The 24094-nt window shown below is 47.5% G+C and overlaps 2 protein-coding genes across 3 annotated transcripts in view; both read left to right on the forward strand.

Annotated features, from left to right (window-relative positions):
• Positions 1–24094, forward strand: part of TXN2 (thioredoxin 2) — a 78158-nt gene continuing 54064 nt past the window's right edge. The window contains exon 1 of the mRNA XM_072038035.1: positions 1–8. The gene's annotated coding sequence lies outside the window, so the exon portion shown is untranslated. The remainder of the gene's footprint in view (positions 9–24094) is intronic.
• The window catches only part of CACNG2 (calcium voltage-gated channel auxiliary subunit gamma 2), a 47677-nt gene continuing 23850 nt past the window's right edge, over positions 268–24094 (forward strand). Inside the window, exons 1-2 of one of the 2 annotated variants that reach the window (XM_038172916.2) lie at positions 268–627; positions 1183–1328. In XM_038172916.2, coding sequence (XP_038028844.1) covers positions 1187–1328 — 142 coding nt within the window. In that variant the 5' untranslated portion in view covers positions 268–627; positions 1183–1186. Of the gene's footprint in view, positions 1329–24094 lie in introns of both variants that reach the window. The other variant, XM_005016019.6, reaches the window with a different exon arrangement.

The following is a 24094-nucleotide window of genomic DNA, read 5'->3' on the forward strand; positions in this document are numbered from 1 at the left end:
GCAGGGCGGGCGGGGGGTCTGTCCTGCAGCACCGCGGAAAGCTCCTCCGGCACCACCACCGGGCGAGCCGCCTGCAGCGCCCGGCGTCCCGGAGCGCTCCGCCCGCCCCGCCGGCCGGGGAGCTGTCCTTCAGCACCTCCGGCCGCCGCCGCCGCCGCCGCCTTGATGCAGTAGAGGGCCCGGGAAGCCGCCGGGGGGGACGCCGCGGGGCAAGGGGGTGCCGCAGCCGGGCGCAGCTCCGAGCCCCCCGCCCGGGAGGGGCGCCGCGCCTGTCCCCCGCCTCCCTCCCCATCGCCACCCCCAGGAGCCCCCCTTTCTCTCTCTCTCTCTCTCTCTTCCTCGCCCACCTCCGCCGGGAGCGAGCGCCGCGGCTGTGCGGAAAAGCCATGGGAGGCGAGACCTCGGCACCTGTTCAGCTGAAATCAAGGGCTTACAGTATACTGGGCAGTCTGGCTTGGTGGTAGGAGCGAGCGAAAGGAAGGAGAAGCAAGCGAGAAAAAAGTGAGAGAGGATTGGAGCGACTGCCGCTGCCGGGAAAAAAAAAAAAATAAAAAACCCAAGGAAGATAACTGGGAAGGAAAAGGATTTTCATGGCGCAGGCTGCAGAGCTAAGCAAGAAGACTGAAGGTTGCATCTCTGCTCTTACAGTCTCTAACTGTCTAGGTCCAGATAATGAGAGATTGTGTTGAGGATGCTGCTGCTGCTCCCCTGTTCACTGTGGAAGCCATCTCCAAATTAGCCATTACATATGGAAACTGGAGACCAGAATTTTAGAAAAAGGGATTAAGGCGTCTCGTTTTGGGGGGGGTTCTCTCTTTATTTGTTTCTTTTTTTTTTTTTTTTCTTGGTTCTTTTCTCTCTCTTTTTTTTTCTTTTTCCTTTTTCCTTTTTTTTTATATTTCAACCAGAACGTTTCCGATTTAAAAGGCAAGCCTCTTCCCGTGTGGTCTTTCTAATTTACACTCTTTTCCGTGGGCTTTCTTACCTCCCTTTTTTGATATCTATCTCTCTATATATACCCATTATATTATTAGTCGGAATTATTATTCTTTTATTTTATTAAACACACACACCCCAAGAATCAGAAGGCGGTTGGGTATTTGTATAATGAAGAATTATGGGGCTCTTTGACAGAGGTGTTCAGATGCTTTTAACCACCGTTGGTGCTTTCGCTGCCTTCAGCCTGATGACCATAGCTGTGGGGACCGACTACTGGCTTTACTCCAGAGGGGTTTGCAAGACTAAAACTGTCAGTGAGAACGAAACCAGCAAAAAGAACGAGGAAGTCATGACCCATTCTGGATTATGGAGAACCTGCTGCCTGGAAGGTATTTGATTCTGGATCTCCAACCCCCCCCCCCCCCTTACTTTCCTATCCCACCACCCCATGCCCCCTCTCCCCCCCCAATAAATCCCTTTGCATTCCACCATTTTCTCACTTCATTCCCTTCACCACGATTGAGAGTGGTGGGCTCAGTTACTCAGGGCATGGAGGCAAGAAGACAGGAAAATTATTCTTTGCTCTGTTTCCTTCTCCCTTCCTCTTCCTCACCCTCCCCCACACACCCTCCCCGAAAATTCACTTCCCCCCTCCGATGGGAATGATGCGTGTGTTACAAAAACACCAAGAGACCCTTTCAGAAAGGAACCGTGTGGTCTGCCTGTCTTCAGATTGTTTGTATTGCCTGGGAAAGCAATGCCAAAATGCTGTATTATTGTTGTGCTCCGGCTGCAACCACAGAGTGAAATCATTTGTCTCTTTGCAAACAGCTTATTTGCAAAGACAAGACCGGGAGTGAGAGGCAATGTGGGGAGAGGGTGACTGCAAAGCAATTCGGATGCAATTATTAGTTCACTTTAGGAGGGAAAAAGAGAGAAATGGAAACAACCCTGTTATGTCCAAAATGCCTCACATGGTAAATCTGACGATTCCAGTCATCTCGAGCAGAGTTCAGAGCATTTCGTAATGTCTGTAAGCAACCACATCTCGCTGGGTTGGGTGCAGAGGGGTCTATTTGGCGGCTGATTGGTTTGTTTTGGGGCTGGGATTTTTCCCCCGTTCGTTTGTTGTTGGGGGTGGTTTTTTTGTTTGGGGCTTTTCTTTAAGGTTTATGGTAAAGGCTAAAAATAAACAAGTGCCTGAATAGAAAAAAAAAATCAGCCTAAGTCTGATGTGGTGAAACTGAACAGCAACTCAGTGACATGTCTGATGGCAGAAGAGAGACCGCCGCAGCCAACTTCTGGAATCAGACGTTCCTAAGGGAGGGGGAAAGAAGAGAGGGGCCAGTGATTCGCTTTTAAATATGTGTTGCTCCGTACTGCTATTGGCGTACGTGTGGGCTGGGGAGGTGGTCTTCAGCCGGTGCTGGAGGGATAGGGGCAAGTGATGGAAACGCATGGTTTATGTTACACACGTAGCGAGGAGAGAGCGAGAGCGAGAGCGCATATTACAGCCCATTGTAAAAGCCCTGCTTGTGAATCAGCTCCCAGCTGGAGGGTGGGCTGCCGGGGGTTTATGGACATCCACAGATAATGTATGTGTCTGCCGGCAGCCACCAGAGCTGGGTGTGCCTGGAGCTCCCCGATGGGAGAGAAAGGGAAGTGGGTACCGCAGGACGGATTTTCTAAGACCGGCACTGGGAGATGGAAGGCAGGGGGGAGGGGAGAATAAACTGTGTATGTCCTAATGTCTCTCACCAAAGCAAGCTAAAGCCGCTGTTTAGAAATGGTTGTGTCCGGGAAGAAGCGCGAATTTCCCCCCTGTTCTTGGTGCAAACGGTTGAGTGATGGCTGGACATGTTTTGAATAGCTAAGTGACTTCATTGAGCGATGGTCTATTTGACGCATACTGCATTTAGTGCCCTTTGTCAACCCAAACTGCTGCCTTTTAACATATCCTGCAGAGGAGCTCTATGCTGAATACTATATGCTGTCTCCACGCCAGAAAATCAATAGCAGTAAATTAATGGGGGATGTTTTAAACACACTCACTCACACACACATTTCCTCCAAATAGATAAATATATATAGATATATATTAATAAAGAATGAAAAGCCTTTCACACAGCTATTCATTACAACCGGGGAAAGAGACATCTCCTTAATTAAAAATTAATGAGAGAGGGAAGGAAAAAAAAAAAAAATAGCAAGCCCAAATGCGAAGCCATGCGGGGAGGGAGGGAGGCTGCGGGGAAGAACTCCCTTCCTGAGCCGTGTCCCCGAGCCGGAGGGCGAAGAGAGGCTGGGGTGGAGACAAGAGGTATGAGGACCCTGGCCGGGAGAGGCAGTGAATTCAGATCATGTCTATCTGCCCACAGAGCCGGATCCAGAGGGACGCGGTCTGAGGGGGAGGAGGAAGGGGCGGGTGAGGTTTGGCAGATCGGAGGAGCTTGGGGCTCCTTCGCCTTTCCATCTGACAGGACCCCACAGGCGCCTTTCTGCAGAAGTGGTTTGTGTGGCAGGGGAAAGTGCCAGGATGCTTCCAATTAAAAGCTCAGAAGTGCCCCCGCGCCCCCCCCACTGCCAGCCCTGTGCCCTGCCTGTGCTGTCATGGCTCACACTGAAGCCCTGCACAAAAGGCAGCCTGAGAGCAAGCTGTGTACCCCCATGGGATGCTCTCTTGCCCCTGCCATGTGAGGGGTTGGGCCTTGCCATGCGATGTGGGGCAGGAGCACCCAGTGGGGCTGGAGGGTACAAGGAACCAGTCAGGAGCAAGCCCTGCTCTGAGCCAGGGCATCCCTAACCTGAGGGCACAGGTTGCACCACAACTTCAGTACGAGCAAAGTAGCAAAACATCTCCACAGGATGCAGAAGCAGCTCCAAGGCCACACACCGAGCAGGACCAGGCCGTGGCTGTGCCCTGTGGGGCAGCATGGCCCTGGCACCCCCTGGCATCCCAGGACAACACAGCCAAAATATCCCCAGCGGGCAGCCATGAGCAGGCCCCGGGCTGCAAATCTTTCTCTGTTGTGTCTGATCAGCCAGAAGCTAGCTTCCTTCTCAGCAGAAGGAATCCGAAAAGGTGTCCCTGGGTCACTTGTCCTTCACAGCGAAAGCTGCGAGCTGGTGCAGGAAGGGTGCAGCAGGGGCTTCTTGTCCCCATGGTGCAAGTGGGGGGACAGGTCTGTGAAGGGAAGGGCCAAAGCCTTGGACTCTGCTTACACTCACCCTGTCCATGGTGTGGCAAAGGCGGCTGGCAAAGGGTGTGGGACAAAAAAAAGGGTGCCTAGGGGTGGGGGGGCATCAGGGCAGGCCCATAGGGTGAGGTGAGGCAGTGCAGAGGAGGGCAGGAGGATTTTTAATGATAAAATAATCAAAGGAGCCAAAACATTGCTCTGCTAGTGGTAGGAAGCCTCTGATGAGGTTGCCTTCATTTTGGGGCATGTGGGGGAATGGCACTAGCCAGCACTGTAGGCTCTCAGAAATGGTGGACTCCTTGTGTTCAAAACGCAGTGGTAGAATGTCTTTTCTCTTCTTGGCCAAAATGCCCAACAGCAAAAAGGAATGTGGGGGCTCAGGCTGTGCACACAGGTACACCACAATCACCATCTGAGTTCCCTTCAAAGAATTTGGTTCCTAGGCTTTCAGTTTCAGGGTTCCCCTCTGTTCGGTCATTCAACACTTTCAGTCAGTATTTTCAGGTCTTCACATTGCTCCAAACAGCAGTATCATTTTGGGTGTTCCTCCTCTACTGGGGTTCCTCTCCCCTCTTTCCTGAGTCCTAAAGGGAGCCCCTGTTCAGTGCTGAGGCTGGAGCAGAAAGGTGGTGGTTGTTCACATTACTGCAGACCACACTTCCTATTCCTTTCCTAATCTTCCTTCAGATAATTCCTTCTCAGGCTTTGGGGTTGCCTAAACGCGTCCCTGGGCCATTCAAAAGTCTTTGCCCTTCAAGGAAAATGGCAGAGCGACTGCCTTTCTCAGACCCCGGACTGCGTATGCACAGCGCACACACGTACACCCAGCAGCTGAGATCTGCAAGCTCATGCCACATATGGATGCTGCGCCTCTTACAACTTCGAAATGGCTGCGGATCTTCCAGCCTAATTCCTCCTTGGCACCGCATGCTTTTAAAACACTTTTTTTTATTATGAGTGATGCCTTGTCTAATTCTTTCATTAGCTCCTGTAGATCTCCTGCAGGATCTCAAAAAGTGAGTGACGATGCCTTATCGGGGTCTTATGAAGCAAGTAAATGAAATGTATTTTATATCTGTAGGTTATTGGTTTTGTCATGTTGTCATTATTATTAGGAAAGGGATAGGTCTGGGAGGCTTTTATACTAAGAAGAAGGGAGAGAGGAGTCCAGGGCAGGCAGGCATGAGTGATGCGCATGGGGTTAGACATCCCTGTAGATCTGACTGGTGTGAAGGCAAGTAATTGAATGGATGTTGGTGCAGAAAATAATTCCTGCCTAGAGACCCTTCCCAAGGAAAATTAATGAGCTGATCTGTTCCCTTTCCAGCTTGTTACATCTGAACAACGCATGAGACTTAAGTGCAGTTTCAGTGTTTGCACAAACGAAGAGCTGATGGCAGAGCGAGGCAGGGCACAGGCACTGGACACAATCCTGGCACTGCGTCTCTTCCTTGCGCTGCCTTCTCCTACCCCTGGCTGCTTCTGAGCCACTTTCTCTTTTTGCATGATCTTACAAGCATTTTTTCCTCGTCTTCCTTCTTATCTTTCTTTTACCCTTCGTTGCTGACAGTGTCCCCAGTTCCGCCCTGCAGAACTGCCCGCCGTCCTACTTCCAAGCATCCACAAATCCGCCGGGGTCCCTTCCCCCAGCTCTTGCTCTCACATGCCAGGGGCTTTTCTGAGGATGCACTGAAAATTGCAGTAGCTTAAGTGAGGGTCTCCATGCCTTGGTGGTGCAGGAGCAGCCCACAGCACGGCCCTGAGATGCAGCAGGAGGCAATAGCCCAGCACAGCGCTGACTGCTGCCGCTATTGCATCTGCCAGGGAGCAGGAGGATGCAGAGCTGCACGGGCCTGGCATGAAGAAGGCAGAGGATTTCCAAAAGTGGGGTGGCAGGTGGTGAGGGGGAAGTACCTGGGATCCCAGACACGGTTGGGTTTGGTTCTCCTCTCAGTTTAAATTCACACCTGGCTGTACACCACTGGGGAGCCAGGGATTTGACGGGCTGAGACCTGGAAGCTCACTTCATCTGTAAGATTTGACAAGCAGAAGCTGCTTCTCACCAGTCAGTTGCTAGAAGTGACTTCTAAATTGCTTTTACATTCTGAATCTTCCTGCTGACAGAGAAAGAGGAATGGGTTAATATTGTCCTGAAATGCACCAGAAATTGCCTCGCTGAAGGGAGTGAGAGCGAAATGCAGTGGGAGGGACATGGAGATGCAGTGTGGCAGCAGTAATGTATAAAGAAATTACACAGAGATAGAACAAATGTCTCCTTGCCACGGAGACCAGGAGCTATTCCTATCCCGTGTTTCCATTTTAACCCATCCCTTTCCCCGCACAGGCCCCCCAGCCCCTGTCTCGCTTGGCTGCGGTTTGGTGCCACCTCATCGGGAGTTTGGGGGAGGAGGGCCGCTGAGGTTCGCCAGCAGCATCTCCATATTTATCTCATTTAAAAGCAGAGCAAGGAGGTTGCCAGGGGGAGCGGGGAACATTTCAGGCTGTCGGATGGCTCTGCCCCCTGCCCCTGTTTTAAGAGCAGGATTCCCAGCCAAGCATACCCTTTTTATCCCAGGGGGAGCCCTCACCGCTCCATTCTGCACTGCTTCCCCCTTCCATATCGCGCTGGCTGTGGGGACGTGCTGCTGCATCCCCCTTGCAGGGGTTTTCGGGGAGTGACAGGGTCTCCTGACAGAGGAAGGGTCACCAGCAGGGCTCCCAGCCCCAGGGCTGCAGCTGTCCTGCAGGGGAAATGCAGAGCACGGAAGGGGTCGGGAATGCACGGAACAGACCGCAAATGCAACACACCCCAAAGTTATTTTTCCCTTATCTGCCTGACCCCAGATCTTTCCTCGCCCTCCATCTTTGACTCATTCTATCCATCTCCATTTTAATTTGTTCTTGTTTCCCTCCCCTGTTTTCCCTCTTTATTTTTCTCTTTCATCTTCACGTCTCTTCTGTGCTCTCTCTCAGAGGCAGCTTCCTCTTCATTATTTCTCCCTGATTCCAAGCTCTCCGAGGCCCATCCCCCTTGCTCTTTCCTCTGTTACATTATCTTGTCCTTGCTTTCCTCTGTCCCCTTTGCTCCTGCCATCTCATCTGTCTGTCCTCCTTCCTCTTCCCTCTGCCGTCATACCACCCTGGCTGTCCCCCATCCCACACACGGTCGTTCCCCCAGCTGATGACCCCGTCCTTTTGGAGCTCCTTTCTAAGGCAACTCTTCTGCAGCCCCTCATGATAGATGTCCCCCTCCTTTCTCTGGCCCCCCTGCTCAAAGCAGCCTATGACACTGGTTGCTGTCGCTGTCTGCTCTCACCCCAGGGCACCACAGCTCCCTCTGAGATGGGGGGTGAGACACAGCCCCCCCCCTTTCTGCTCCCCTCATTGCCTGTGGTCAAGCCAACATCCCTCCACTTTGCTGCCTCCAACCTCCCGTGGCCGGAGGGCTCACTGGCAGCGCAGCTGATGAGCTGGCTCATCTGCATGCAGCCAGCAATTGGGCTGGAAGGAGCTCCCGGCAGCCCTAAATACCCTCCCTGGCAGCCCTCAGACACGAATCAGGCCGGGGTCCAAAGGGAAAATCAGGGTCTCTGTAGCCATCGCCCTGGGGCCGTTGTTGTGCACTACAGGGAGGGATCTCTGGTTGTCAGCAAGCAGGGGCTCAGCAAACAGCCGTCCTTTGCAAGCTGTTTGCAGGGGGAGGATTTTCTCTGACAGCCTCAGAAACACCCAAGGAGGTGAGGTGAATGGGTCTGGGGTCTCCAAAGTCAGACTCAATGGCTAGGTGAATAAATCTCAGTGAACCAGGTAGAGGATGCTGCTGGCTGGTGGGAAAAGGGGGGCTGTGAGGCGTGCAGGGCTCTAAATGAACTGCAGCAGCTCCTCGGATCCCAGAAACAGGAATATTGCTGCCAGTTTCCCAGGGCAGTGCGTGGCTGCAGGCAGAAAACCCACCAGCAGCAAGTCCCCAGCCTCCATGAGTAGAGCAGGGGGGATAACAGAGAGCACAAGGAGCAAGGTCTGTCCAAGAGAGGGGACTGCAAAGCCAGAGGAGGGTTCCAAAAAGGGGGACAGGGACAAGGAGGAGTGAGAAAGGCCATGTGTATGAGGACAGCCTGAAAGACTAGATGTGTTTGCCTGGGAAAGGAGGTGAATGAGCGGGAAAGCAATTGGATTGTGTTGAATAATGAATGGGCTAGAGAAGATGGATCAGTAGCTCTTGATTTCCCCATTTTGTAACACAGAGACAAGAGGACCTGACGTGAGTCACCGGAGACCCAGTTAAAGCTTTCTCATTTGATGCGTATCAGGGCTGTGGATCTCATTGCCACCAGAGCTCCCGTGGCCAAGATTTTAACCACATTTAGCAAGCAAGTGGGCATTTACAACAGAGTTCACGAAAATTAAGCGTCCTCATAATGGATATGAACAGTGTTTTGGGTGTTTCGTAATTCAGCAATTAAGCCAGGCTCCATAAAAACTAGGATAACATTTCACAAGGACAGCCTATCCCCTATCTGACTGCCATGTGCTTCTTGCCTCTTCCCTGAAACATTTGTCAGGGATTAAACGGAGCTCAGATTTACTTAGTCTGGCATTTCTTTTGTTTCTAGATGCTGTGCTATGCAGCTGCAGCATAAGGTGCAAACTAGGCCTGCGTTTCTGCTGGTGTCAATGACTGCCCTAATTTGACAAATTAACTGTGAGTTTAGGTATTTCCATCATATTTTGCTAGGGAGGATCTGGGATACAGAGCAATTAAGCGCATATGGAATTAAGTGGAGTCCTTTTTCTTCACACCCCAGGGTATAAAGTAAGTAGTTAGCAGTGAAGGTGCTATATATGTGCAAAGAATTATTATTGTTGAAGTCCCTGCTTCCCAGAAAGCAATAGGCTCTGGGTCTCTTTGATGCTATCATGACTAAATTAGAAACGAGGTTGTCTCTTTCCTCTTGCATCTGTGGAAATGATTACTGAACTGGCATCTGATGACGTGCAGCACTGTAGTGTTTCTATGCACAAGGGATGAAGGCCCGATTCTCCCCTCCTTTGTGCTGGTGTAACCTCAGTGACTCGGGTGGAGCTGTGTTGCTTTCACGGGCCATGCAGGCAAGAGGAGGATCAGGATGAGAAAGGGCTGTGCCTGCTTCAAACAGCCGTGCCCCCAAAGGTCACAGTGTTCCCTGCTTCGCCAGTGCTGTACCCAAAAACCCAGGGGCTCGATTCACCCCCAGTGTTTGGGGGTGCGACAGCCCCAAAGCTGGTGACATTCTGCACTCATTTATTCCAGCTGTTCTGCTGTCTAGCATTCCCTTTTTAAAAACTATTTCCATTTTCATCATTTTTCATCCTTGCTAGAAAAATTTGAGCTGGCATCACTCCCTGTGGGGGAAAAGGCCTTTTATGGGCTCCTCACCTTGGGTTGGTGGAAGTGTGAAATAGCAGAGGGGACCATGCACCCCCTGGCATTCAACTTTCTCTTGTTATTTCTTCTGCATTTCAGTCTTTCATCAAATCTCTTCCAATTACTGACAGCTTTCTGTCTCCCAGCCCCATTTATCCCCTTTGTGTTACGGAAGAGCTCCCTCATAAAATTCCCAACTACACAATCGGAGTTTCCATAACAAGCCCTGCAGGATAGGTGAAATCCACTTCTGTTTCTGTGGCACAGGCTGCTGAAGTTTTTATACCAGCTTCCTATCAAATCTATAACTCCCCAGAGAAGCATATGGACTTTATCCTACACCTCCTATTCCCCCAGAGCATATACTTCTACCTGTTATCTTTGAAAAACAGAAAATGAGGATGGTATACACAAACTTGAGAATGCAGTGCCATCCTATCCATGGGCAGGAATTCCTCTGATGTGTGTTTTTGCTAGAAGCAGAACAACTATAAATTTCTGATTTAGCTTGTTGTATAAAGTATACATTCTGTCAAATAAAGAATAACACTATCCACCTCCGTCCCCTGGATTTTCTATCTGTTTCTGATTTTTCTCTTCCTATTTCTCAGTTTTCATTCTCCCCCCGAACATGATTTTTTTTTAGTGCTTGTTTTATTTTTCTCCTCCCACTGCTTCATAACTACATTTCATTCTTAAATTTGCTATCACTCAGAGAACTTCCCTCTTCCTTCAGGTCTTGTTTATACCAGCAGCGTAGCTGCAGTGCTACGGATCACACTTGAGCACTGAATAATTCCCAGGTTTATGGTCATGTTCATTCAGTATCATAGACTGAGCATTGTCACTCAAACCACTTTTCATCCAACCCTGCTTGCTGACTCCTGCAACCTAGCTGTGGGCTGTCCACTGCAACTAGCGCATTTCTGAGAGCCTGTTCTGGGGGTTTTATTTCCTCATGAAGATGTTGCCTCGTACTTTCCTTTCTAGTTTTTTTGTTTGATTGTTTGTTTGTTTGTTTTTTTCTACACTTCCTTCACCAGGCCCCTTCAGAATTCACTGCTTTTTCCTTTCTTCCTTTTTTCTCCACTTTAGCTCTTGTGTCTGCCATTTTATCCCCTTTTTCTTCTCTTCCTCCTACATCTCTATCCCTCAGTCCTGGGTAGGAACTACCCCCAATCCCAACCCATTCAGCCTCTATGGAGACGTAGTGAAAATGGATTGAAGCTAAGTGCGTGCATGTGTGTTTGCACATATGTACGTCTCCTTTCAGATGCGGTCACTTAGAAAGCTTGGTGGCTGGCTCTGACTTTCGCCTTTCAGAGGGCCCTCAGGAGTCATTTCTGAATGTAGATGCCCCTCAGAATTGCCTTCAGAGTACAGGGTCCCAAGGGATCAATCATCAAGAATTTCTGCTGCTTCTTTTTAGATTCAAGCATTGCCCTTTTCCTTAGGCTGAGGGTCATGGTTTTTTGAAGGGCAGTGGCAGAATCATGAAAGAAGACATTTTTCTCTTGCTCATTTTTGAGTGAGAGAATGAATGAACTGTGATAAATATTTTTCTGTATATAACTAGAGCTGTCTCAGAGAAGTGGCAGAGGAAACAGATGGCAGAGGCCCTTTATAGGCAGCTGCTGTTGTCTCTTAAGGTGTCACCAGCACAAGAAAAGTGGTTGTAATTGGGGAGCTTCAAGATCAGCAGTGCCTGAAAGGACTTGAGCAGAAAAGAATGCCATCCTGCATGAAGGAGGAGAGGCAGAAATCAAATATTCACAGAGTAATGAATGATGCTTGAAAGGTAAAATAAAGTATAGGGAATAGTTTGAAGAAAGCTTTATTAAATGACGTGACTGGAGGATGGATGGTTCTCCTGTGGTTGGGAGTTCACGCTTGGCCACAGACGGTGGGAACACTGTCGGCAGGGTGAAGAAGGTGGCTTAGGTTATTTGGGGGACAGAAAGCAGAGCTGATGTTCAGAGGAAACAGCTGAGTGAGAGACACCGATTTCCAATGCACTGTGGAAATGCAGCCCAGGGGAGAAGAAATGTCCAGGAGTAGCCAACTCTGGGCTCCTATCTCCTCCAGCTGGCTTCAAATCACCCCTGGAGTGTGTGCTTTCAGGATGAGGGCTGCTATGGTTTGGTGTAGAAGTCTCTGTCCCAGAAACTCCCTAAATGATTTGCCTGGCTAGAGCCTGAAGTCTGCCTGTACCCAGCACAAAGCGAAGTTGTAAGCTGACCTGTAACACAACAGAAGTGGAGACATGAAGCAACTCCCTCAAAAAAAAAAATAACCAGAAGTAGAATACTTCCTATCTTCTGGCCTGGGAGGGATTTCACATTGGGCTAAATCCAAGCTCTTCTAGTCATGAAGATGTCTACATCTCTCCTGCTCTCTTCGTGTCTCTGTAAGTAGGAGCCATGTATCCCTTGCAAGGAAGAGAAAGTTCACAGAGAAAGTCAATAGGAGACTTGGAAGGAAAACAGAGAGGATTGCAGGGTTTGTCTTGAAATGTAAGGGTTTGGGGTAACGTAGCAGCTGTGGACAGGCTTGGGATTAATGGACCAGAAGGTTTCATGTTTTCTCTAGCTAAGACATATCCATTGTAACTGTACTCAAGCACCTCATAGTCTTGAAGGGAAAAAAAATGAGAGCAGAGTGGTGCAGCTATTTCACGACTGGGAGAAGGAGAAACAGAGAAACTAATATGTCTACACTGCAGAGCGAAGTGCAATGCAAAGAGCAGCACAGCACACGGGAAAAACTAGGATTGACAATTTTCCTAAATTTCAGGTGACTGTGTAATCATTGCAGCACTCTTCCCCAATCATTGCACCACTCTCCCCCACTTCACTCATCACTTTGTCCCTGCACACACAGGAAAAAATATCTCAGTAAGGCCAAGAGCAGCTTTCCAGGAATTAATTTCAGGGGCTGTCTAAGATCACAAGAGAAAGGCGTTTTTCTGTGTGCTGCATCATTACAGCTTGGCCCACATTTGCAGGAATGGTGAGGGGAAAGTATTCAGAGCAAAGCAAGACCACAAGAAAGAATGCTGTGAGGATGTGGAGGCACCAGCACCAGAAAGGATTCACCACCTTCTGCAGAAACTGGGGGCTTGGGTTGTTACTGGGAGCAGACTGACGCAGTGGTGCAGGGAAACCTTTTCTCCCTCTCTCCCCTGCTCAACCCCATGGGATAAAGAAGGATTTAGACTCACGTGGACAGGGCAGGGTCAGTCACGCCAACCAACCATAGACCTGCACCTTGTGCTTGACACTGTGCATACACAAAAGATCTCATCCCTACGTCAAAGAAGTGATAACCTAAGGTGACAAATGACATATGAAATGCAGCAAAGCAAAACGCAGTAAAGGTGTAAAACTTGTTTCTGTGTTGTTGTTTTTGACATCAGCAAGAGGTTATTACACCTAGAACAGGCTTCATCTCCTTCTCCAGAGCAGAGAGAGCAGAATAATGCAGATCAGGACACATCTGCCTGACACCAGGCAGTGCCAGAAAAAGATACCCGGATAGCTCAAAGTAAGTTAGCTTAGGTATTTCAAGCCCTACTGGCTACTCAAGCACGATGCTCTGCACAGGCGAATTAGCAGCATGTCTGAGAGCTGTCAGGACACAGCACTTACTCAGGTGTGCTGCTTCCAAGACCCATGTGAGGTCACATTACGTTGTGCCATGGAGACTTACAGCAGGAGTCTCTCTCAGCTCTCAATCTAATTCCCAAACAGGCATGCCTGTGTGCTTGGAGGTTTTTTCCTTTATTAGGTAGCCACAGGTAGTCTGAAAGAAATGAATGGTCCATATTGCATTTGGGTTCCTCTGGGAGGAATACCGTGTTATTTGGGAAAGGGAGCTTGGTCCCCGGTGTGTCTCTGAATGCTTGGGAGATCTGGAGCCAGAAGACACAGTCACCGCTGGATTTCTCCTTTGCATTTTCAGCAGGCAGGGCTGAAGGACACAGAGCCTAATCTCCATGTGACCTGCAGATTCTGTCCTTTTCTATGAGGGCTGAAGCTTGCTGAAGAGGCAACGCTGGAATGCTTTTGCCCATGTGGTAGCTGCCCTGGGGATACATGGCCACTTCTGTCTCTAGGGTTGTCACTTACCAGTGAAAATTCATTGGATTCATGACAAAACTGCAGGATTTACCAGCAAAGAAATAGTTTGTTCTGAAAATAAATAAAAATCTGATCTGGGGGTGGTAATTTACTCAGACACCCAAGAGATCACTTATTTTGAGTATCTTGTTTAATTCTCACTGAGACTGCTCATTTTCTGTCATTCTTGATCTTAGTTTTCTTGAAAAAAAAAAAAAAAAGGTATATTATATTACGTCTTCTTCCCTATAACAATAAAATAAAATAAAATTAAAAAAAAAAAAAGGTCTCAAGGAAAGGAAAACCCCATGAATATCTCTTTACTGAGCTGCACCACAGCAGGGATGAGGTTGAACTCATATCCAAACAAATTCTTAAGACCCACATGGAAGACCACTTTTCGTTGGGAACCATGTGAAGAATTAGATCTCTGCGACTGATACACAGTCAGTAGCTTTTCCCAAATAATGAACTAATCAGAAAAACTAAAAATAGGCTGCATTGGAACATCAGTTCAGCCATTTGGAATGTAGAGCAAATGGCACTGAATGTGTTTAATGAAGTGAAAGAGCTTTGTTTTTAATCACTGAGCTATTGATAAGTGGTTGATAGGTGATCAAATGTGGACTCTGCTTTCAAATGCTGTGACTCTATGAACCTGTCAAGACCCTCTTGAGCCACCCTTGTTCCTTTCTTGGCTAATGCAGTAGAACTTTTTGTCTTCTTTCAGGACCTAATTCAAGAAAAAATTGTTATGTTGCTTTTTTTTTCCCCAGATAACAAATATTTAGCCTCCGGGCAAGTCATCAATTTTCAAGAATAAATGCCCATAATTCTACAAAATCAGACCCTGGGAACTGGGTCGGATATGTGAGAGAAGATGACAAGCAGATCAGTTCACATCTCTACACGCTGTTATGAAAATAACACCAGGGCATCAGATTAGGAAGGTGGTGAGAACAAGTGAGGGAGAATCTGGTTTTGGATTGTACAGCAGCAAAAAACATGGGGGCATGGGGTAGAGTCTGCAACTGAGGGGAGATTTCATTTTCTTTCAGGGAAGAAAGTGAGCTGGGATCTCATGGGTATTTGACCAAGGGTTATACAAAAAAGGGTAAGGGAAACTGAGGTTCTCAGGAAAAAAAAATAGATCTATTTTGAGGGCTGAACAATGCTATTGAACTGGGGCAGTTCGTGACAGACCCAATGGATGGACTTCATATTTGGGCTAGACCACCTGGCCTGTGTCCCTGAACCTATGTCATCCAGTCAGAATGTCTTCAAAAGGAATTTAAGAAAGTTTGTTTTCTGATTTATGTTATTAAGAGGCGTGAAACAATTGGAATGAATCTGGGGACTGAGCCCCATATCTATAATCTGGGTGGCATATGCTAATGCTTCAGTGATTTCAGTGGACAGCCTGCTATGTACCCTGAAGCTATCTACACTCTGGTTTCTAGTGGAGAAGAACCACAATGTCTTTCTCATGGTCTGCAGGAAATCTCAAACTATATTTGAGATACAGTTTACGCACTTTACAGCAACGTTTCAACACTGGTTGGCTTGGTACACATAGTCCTTAAAAGTTCTACCTCAGTATTTTTGGGGCCACATCCAACCTGTTCTGAGTCAGTATAGTAATTAATTAGCTGAACATTTACATTTCGATTATAATTTCACAGATTATTCAGCTCTATCCTATTAGTAGCCAGGTTTCCCTTTTAATCCCAACTGCAAACCAACTGTCCATCCACTGCAACGTGCTCATACATTAGGGTGATGAGAGCAGCAGAAAAGCCTAAATGGGTTGCTAGAAAGTGCTCCAAGTAAAATAGAGCCGTGTTTCGTTAGCGCTGGGAGGATCGGCCGCTCTTTAATTGGATGAATCACCCAATGGGTGTGCTCCCTAAACCAATCCGAGCACGCCAGTTCAGCAGAGCCACAGTGAGCAACGCTGTGCTGCGTCACTCGGCATTCTCTGGCGAGTGATTAAACCCATGTCATTTGTAATAAATCAAATCCTCTCGCAGGGTCAATCCAGCGGGTCACGCTAGGTTATCGTGGCGACTGCACGCTGTTAGATCAGGTACTGCTGTGTCATACAGGTTTTTGCTGGGTCACGGGGTCATGCTGGGTTGGCTCCTCAGATGGCATCTCCTGAACTTGCCAGGAGCCCTCCTGGAGTGTATCAGGGAATGATAATGGTTTGCCACTTAGCCGTCAGTGCACCTGGCTCCTGCCTCTTCTCATGGGTGAAGTACCTCTTGCCTGGAGAATCTGCGTTAGTCTCCTTTATTGGTTTAAACAGCCACTGAGATTTTTGTGATTTGTCCCCCCAAAAAACACCACCAGCCCTAGGCCCAAAACAGGCAAGATCTAGTCTTGAGCCAGTGACCTCTTTTTCAGAGCAGAAAACATCGTGCTATTCCAGTTGATTATATTGCTGCCTGACTCCGCAGAGTCAGAAGGAGATCCTGCCCTCTGCTAGCATTGCTGCACATCACTGGTTTAAGTGGCTGCTTGGGGATCACCCTGTTATAGGGAAATCTCCACGTAGCCGAGAAATGTAAAACTTCTCCTCAATTAGGGGATCTGGCCAAGGGAAGAAGAACACATATAACAAGACGTCTTGTTCCAAGAGTCCCCCTCTTCAGTGATATGTTGTTTTGAGTTATGATTTGGTCAGGTATGTATTAGAACAGCCCTGAGGTGTCTCTAACTTGCATCAGAGACTAAGCCAATCTCTTCTGGTCTGATGGTCAGAAAAATACAAGGGCAGCATAAAGCCACCTTTAGCTGCCTCACCATCCATCCTGTTTCAGATACCACTGAGAAAGCTGGAAATTCTCAGCTTCTCTGCAGAATGCACTTCAGATGGCAGGAGTTTAAAATGATGACATTTTTATGCATAGAAGGGCAATTCAAATTGTTGTTGTTGTTGTTTTGTTTTGTTTTTAGGATCGTTATGGCATCCTGTGAGGTCTGTGTGGTTAGTTTAGTAGTAACTGATGATTGCTTTCACAGAGGAGGAACACGAGAATAGTCTCAATAACATTTTTAAGCCTCTCAAAATAAATTTATTTTCCATGACACATATGGCACCTCCAGAATAGGCAGTGGCAGATTGTGGCATGAAATTTTTACTGGTACCAATCAGCATGACATGCCCAGCCCACTGGTGCCATCGCTGGTCAGGAAAACAAAGACTAGCAGATGATTTACTGAAGGAAATGTCCCATTTTCCATCAGCAAAAACAATGCTGCTGGTGAGGTTTCAACTTGTACTTTCTATGCACACCATTGCTGTCCTCTGCTCAGGGCAACTGAAGTCATTCTGCTAGTGCATTATTTCTCACTCTTTGATGCATTTCAGCACCCAGTGTCCCTGGAGAACAAGGAAATGCTCCCAGGCCCATGGTATACATGGAAAATTTGGGACACGGGAAGGTTAAGTGGTTTGCCAAGTACACAAAGACCGTGACAGAGCTGAACTCACTTTTCTCCAGTTCTTAAGTCCATATCCAGATAACTCAGCTGTCCTTCCAGAACACAGTTTACCTGGCCTTGCTGTCTATCACACCACAGAAGGACATGGCCTCTTTTCCAAGTGTGAAGTATGTAGGTGATCTCTAAAGAACCACGAAAATGTTAGGGATTGCAATCAGTGAATGAAAGCTGACTCAAGCTCCACAGAACTTCTTGCAAGCTTCTGGGTTCTTCAGGCAGAGGAGATCTCTGCAGGAACTGCACCAGATCTTGCTGGTCCTCTACTGGAGTCAGTGAGAGAGCCAGAAAAAAGAAAAAAATCTTATTCCCTCTGCAATTCCAATCAGACTCATATTTTCCTCAGCAGAGCTATTTTAAGTCATTCATTATTACCTTTTTTCTCTCCAAAGCAAAGCCCATTTGAACCCATCTGAGGTTGTTAAAAGCAAAGGGGAAGGAGAGAACACTGGGGTATTGTTCTTGCTGCAATTGCAGACATACTTGGTACCTAAAAGAGATTTTATTAAAAAACAAACCAACTCTACAATGCTTTGAGTGAGAAGAAGAAAAAAAAAATAAAAAAATAAAAAAAAAAAGGAAAGGAAAAAAGGAAAGAAAATCCTTGCTGTTAGAGTCTAGGGCAGTGAGGCTCTCAGGAAAGTGAGGCCTGCAGTTGACATACTGGATCAAACCCATAGCTGGAACAAGTGAGTGTAAAACACTGATTCTTACTTTGTAATGCCTGTGAGGTTAAGTAGATTATCTCATTTAACCTGTGTGATGTAAGCAGGACCCAATACTGAGTTCCTGCATACGTCTGCAAGAGATGGTGTTTAATAGCAACATCAGTCACTGAGGGTATGCCTTTCTGGATGCCAGCTTCCTCCTGAGGCTTCCCATATCAGTTGTAGCCCACCTGGAGACATTTTCAGGTGTGCTCTTCTGACAAAAAAGCAAGCCCTGGCTATGCAGCCACATTAGCTTGCACAGCAGGGCAAACTCATGTATGCTACATGATGCAGGCAAAGACACAATTTGGCACCTTGTATTCCTTGCTTTCTTCCAAGCAACAGCACGAGGAATCACTTTCACCATCATCCTCTCCTTTCTTTCTCCACCTGCTTATCCCTTTTTTTTTTTTTCTTTCTCTTTCATGTTCAGCAGGTGCCTTCAGTCCCCAGCCATGTTCCCAGATCTTTTCCAATGTCAGCTGTGGAGCTAAAAAGGGATTTTCTGAATGTGATTGATCAGGTTGTCACAAACCTGGCTGGGAGCCATTCATTGGACATTCATCAGATTGCTACCACAGAATGCAGATGCTGAGTTTCCAGTGTGTTTTAGGCCCATGAGCATAAAGAAAGATGAGTCCTACACCTGACTGGGCATCTCCAGGGATGTCTGAGGGGCACAGAGCCTTTATTGGCCATCCTCTCCCAAGAGCTTGACCTCCTGCCACAGTTACTTCTTCCTGCAGGCTCCTACAACTTCTCCAGGTAGCTTAAAAGCAGCCTCTCACAGAATGCTATTGTGAGGACTGAGCCTTCTGGGTTAAGCTTTAATTCATCAGGCACTGCTAGATGTAACAAATATGCAGTAAAGATGAACTTTGCACATAATGCCTGAACCCAGCATCACTCGGAAAATACAGATCATGAGAAAACAACAAACACAATGCCCTACGCACAGCTCCCTCTCTCTTTGACTCTGTGGGGGATCTCCTGCCTTCAGGTTGCCAGCTCATAATTTGTCTTTTCTGAACGTGGTTATTCCCTTCACTAAATTTAGCTTTTCTTTCAAAGAACATTCACTCCCCTCTCCGCCATCTACACTCTCCTGCCTCTTGATGAAGTTTGCTGTTTTGTTCCTCATCCGAGCCTTTCTTTAATCCCTTCCACCCTTACATAGCTTTGTTCAGCTTTTCATAACCTGCTCAGTCCTCAGCAATCCCGCCGTCCCTGTGTTGGATCTCAGTCAGCACCCCCCAGGATTCAAGGACCAGCTACCACCAGCGATGTGCGAAGGGTTCCACAGTCTCTTCTGTCTAACAGTGAGCACACATCCGTGCTGAAACCGTTCCCAGAGGAAAAGCAATGTAGCAACACCGTAACATCAAGCTCAGCTCATACAGAGGTCCCAAGTCAACATGAGGATCAGGACCAGCTGCTCAAAAGCTGGCACCTAGGGAAGAGGCATTTAAGCCCAGTGCTGTTCTAGTAGCACTGAAGGTTTGATAGGTGCTTCGCAAGAGGTAGAGGCATTTATCTCAACAAGCAACTGGGCCCTTCAGCTGCTCATCTGGCTGGTTTTGGAGCATAACTGCTCTCCTGGGTCTCCTCCAGCCATCCAAGTTCCTTACACAGGAGCTCAGAGCACGAGGACAAGATGAGGACACAGGTCATCTTCTAGATGTCGTGTGACTCAGGGACCCAGGGCATGTTTTTACAAGTGGAAGGGAAGTAGGTGGAAGCATCACATCATTTGTGACTGCAGCTCAGCAGGTGCTCCATTTGCACGCTACAATTTGTGAGCCACGGTGAGGTATGATTTAGAGGATAGAGTGCCTTGGTTTCATCAGGGATGTGGAGAAAAGGGAAAGCTTTCCGCAAGAAGCTGTGAGCACAGCTCAGGGTGTGAGGAAGAATCTTCCTACACTGACGTGCCCACACACAGACCAACGCACAGATCACCCTTGGAGTAACGATGGCTCGATGGGCTCTTATTACAAACGATCCCTGGCTACAAACATAAGACAAAGTAATTTATGGCACTTCCTGCGTTTCTGAATAATCCTTAGTGGGCTGAATTGTCCATAAATCTATTTGCTGTTCTTTGGACACAGGTGTGAATCCAAGGACTCTCTGACTCTTAAAATGATGAAGTTTGGCAAGCAGAAATCACTTTTTAGATCAAGGATTCGCTCTGCTCTCCTTCAAATGCCGCAGGAAGTGGTGACGTGCTTACAGGAAGTAAGATCTGATTCTGCTAAACAGGTCCGAGATAACTTGCCATTTTCGGAGCAGGGTGAAACACATGGCAATTATAATGCAAGAAGCTTTATGAGGATGTAACTGTTTAAAAGCTGATTAGGAAAAGAGGGACTTGGCATCCAGTCTGGAAGGGCAGTGGAGGGAAGGATGGCTGCATGGCAGGACCCCTGTTGGTGTATGAATGTCTGCGCCATGGTGGCATTGTTATCCCCTTCTTGTCCTGACAATGCACAGTCAATGGCACTTCAGGAGGTGGGTGGGGGACATCTGGTTAATGAGGAACAGATGGACATCATCAGACGCGCATTACACCTGCTCTTCCCTCCACTGCTCCCTCCCTTGCTCTCTGATTTCTCTGTTCTCCCCTGCAGCTGAGCTCTTCCTTCTTTCTCTTAAACGGGAGGGAGCATCTGTGTGCTACCAAGAAGGAGCAACAAATGCCTCTGGTCAGAGCCCAGGTGTAACACCAGCAAACACAGTTAGGAAATTTCTCAGCTGAAGCAGGCGCATCTCTCTGGGAGCCCTACAAGCTGAGCTGGTCCCTGCTTACCATGTCCCCTGCCCACTCCAGTCCCAAGACCCTCACACCATCATGACACACCACCGAATTTCTGCTCTGTAGATCCCCCTCTGGGCAAGGCAGACCTGTGAGTGTGGAGGGCAAGATGTGTGAATCTACTGCCTCGGCATGGCAGAAGCAAGCAGTGGGCAATGGAGACCACTTCCCCACGTGCCATTTCTTTGATATGAGCTATTTAATAATTTGTGAAGGAATTTCTTGAAGCCCATCCTCTGGGACTTGGCTGCTTACTCCAGTGTGAAAATTTACATGTTTATCCTTCCCAGTGCTCCTTTCTTTATTTCATGGGGGTGATTTGTAGAAGAGGTGCAATATTTAGAGCTGGCAACCTGAATTTCCTTTCCTTTCTTCTGGATCCCTCCTGGCATTCAGGTAGGACTTATGTCTGTGCTCTTGCATTCTCACCCAGTTAATGGGTCCGGTGCAGTGGGTTTGTTGTTCTCCCATAAAAATCTGAAAATGTAAACACAAACCAGATCCTAAGAGAAATACAAATTCTCAAAGGCGTGTGTATCTCACAGCCCAGAGGAGACAGCACAGTGTTCCTAGAAGTGCCTCTACAAAGGAAATCTTCCTAAATCCCTGTGTTCCAACCAACGCTGACAAAATAGCAAAATAATTCCTATCAAGTTCCAATTGGCTTTCATTAATGCTGGTGGCTTTCATTGAGATTTTCTCCCTGCGAGATATGACAGAAAAGTCAGTCCCTAAACCCCTTCTCTCTCCTTTAGTGATTTTACTCCACCACGGTTATGCCTGCTCACAGCTACAGGGTTGAACTGATCCCTCAGTTTAAGTTACACGATGTGCTTACGTAGCAACAGAACAAGGTTTTCCACCTCCGTCTCACTCACCAAGCATTTCAGAGTGTATGAACAAAGTCCCCTGGAACGATCCCTTTCAAGGGCAGCAAGCAGAGGTATAGTCAGCAGTCCAGCCATGCTCTCTTCTTCTGTCTCTCTAATCTGAGAGCTGTTGCAGTGTCCCAAAACGGGATTAATCTTCTGTGTAAGTCTGGTTAGGATAAAAGGCCTCTCTGTCCCTTCTGTGGTTTCTACTCCAGCTGCCCTTGAGACGCATTGGATTTTATATATAGGGCACAGACATAGTATGAATGAGGAAGGAGAACTTCAAAGGAGGATGATTTAGGCTGGGTGAGGTGGAAACTGAGTTAATTCACTTTATTTAAGTTGATCGTTTCAATGAGGAAAATGGAGGAAAATGGACTGAGTCCCTGTGGTATTCTCACCACATTCTCAGCACACAAATGCTGAGCTAGCATCCAGAGCCATCCTCTGCCAGGTTCTTGACTTTATGGGCAACTCAGAAGTATTATTCAGTATATATCTCAGCCAAAGCATCATGACTATATCTGATTACCCTTGGGTTTCCTTCCAAGATCTATTCCGTACTCCATCTCTTTTTGCCTTTTCACAAATAAACCCTCACTCCTCTCTCCTATCCATGGGGAGTTATGAGCAGACTGTACCACGGTGAGTTAGCCTTACAGAGTCCAAAACCTACTAGCAGGATGGGTCACACAAGAGGAAAAGCCTGTTCATCCCTCTTCTTTTGCCATTCATCAGAAGCTGAAGTGTGTCCATCTTAGTTTTATCCTTTAAAACTTCCCGGGGTCTCTATTCCTGCCTTGGACATATCCTTCATTGCAGCAGAGGAGTGCAGGTGATGAGACTGTCTGCACACTACTCTTCCACAGGCTATGGAGCATGGTAATGCAATCTGGAACTGGTGAACACTCACTCCAGTGAGTCCACAGGGAGATCCCAGACTAAAGATCCCGTACAGAAGTCCTCAGGGACAGAACACACTCAGTCATCCCTGGCAGCTCAACTCCGGCTTCACCATACACATACAAACAAATGTCAGGCCAGTCAGCACTATCACTTTCCATCTGCTTGGAGGGCTGTATACTTTTTTTTTCATCTTAGATTCTTTCTTCAGACACATCTCACATCTCTCCTTGGACACGTTCCTCAAGGACATCTTTTTTTATTTAAGTCCTCAACCCCCTCAATAGAAGTATCTGCCCAAGGTCACTGATCATTTGTTCCTTCTGCTGGAATGGAGTTGGGATAATCTGGGAGTTTCTTAACAGCATAACTTTCCTGTTTGCAGTTCCCTTCCCCACAGCCCCAGGGTGCAAGTCTTGGCAATAATGCCATCATCAATGTTCCACCTCCAAATAGCCCTCCATCTGCTGAAGAGTGAAAATCCGTGTCAGTGCACCTGAACCTGTTCCCTCGCAAGGAGATTTTCTATGTACTGCCCCAGATTTGTCAAGTCCATTATAAAGAATCCTGTTGTGCAGAACTTCGATTCCAGACACACTGCTTTGTAAGATAAATGCAGGTTGAAAGCGTGCAGCTGCATTCCTAGAGAAGAGGGCTACAGTTCCCCAGAGACCCTCGAAGGTCCAAGGTAACTGCAGTCATGACCTCATTGCCTGCAAGGGCCTCATCATTGCAATAATGGAATGAGCTTCTACAAACCCCACTGGAGAAGGGACAAAGCTAATAACCCCGATCTTCTCTTCTACAACAAGCACATGTATGAGAAATGACCTGGCAAGCCTCTGAAGAAACCTGATGCCCAGGGCTGGAGAGGGAAGGAACTGGGGTTTACTGGTCGTTTGAAGTCAGCAGGTTTTGGATACTTGCTGCAGTTTCTTATGAACCACAAGCTGATTTTTTACTTTCCGCTTAAATGCAGCAACATCCCGTGAAGTGTACTGCATTTTGGCTGCTGAGGCTGATTCATCAGAATTTCAAGGATCCCATTTTCCTGCTTTGTCCATAGCACTTCTCACATGTAGTGGCACCCATGGTTATCCCAAGTCAAAATAGGCAGCCATGACCTGAGTTAGAGTTCAGTTTCAGTCATTTTCTCTGATTTGGTTTCACTGGTAAGTTGGTAATAATATTGCATTTTAGGTTATGGCTGGGTTTCCATCCCAAACAATCCCAAAGGCTTATCAGTTATGAAAAACATCATGACCAGCCAACAGAGTGGATCTGCCAGAGCACTCACCCATTTCCTCTGTTTAGACTAACAGACACTTCTTTTTCTTTAATATACAATTGACCAGCAGAAGTCCGTCAACATGCAGCTAGTCTAGGAATGTCTGTTTTTGCCTATCCATGTTTTTCAATCTCATTCCTTTTCTCCTTGTAAGTTCTAGTTATAGCACAAGTTCAGCAGCTGGATCCCGTGACAGGACGAAATTTTACAGTTGCTCTGTAGGTATTTATAGTCCGGCCATTATCATGCTGTGTATGTATTTTAGTACTGGGTTTCCAGGCTTTGCAATGACATAACACTGACTTTCACCTCTCGTTGTGCTTGCTTCTAGACACCCTCCAATC

This window comes from Anas platyrhynchos, chromosome 1 (genome assembly GCF_047663525.1).
Source record: "Anas platyrhynchos isolate ZD024472 breed Pekin duck chromosome 1, IASCAAS_PekinDuck_T2T, whole genome shotgun sequence".
In the NCBI taxonomy this organism is placed as follows: domain Eukaryota; kingdom Metazoa; phylum Chordata; class Aves; order Anseriformes; family Anatidae; genus Anas; species Anas platyrhynchos.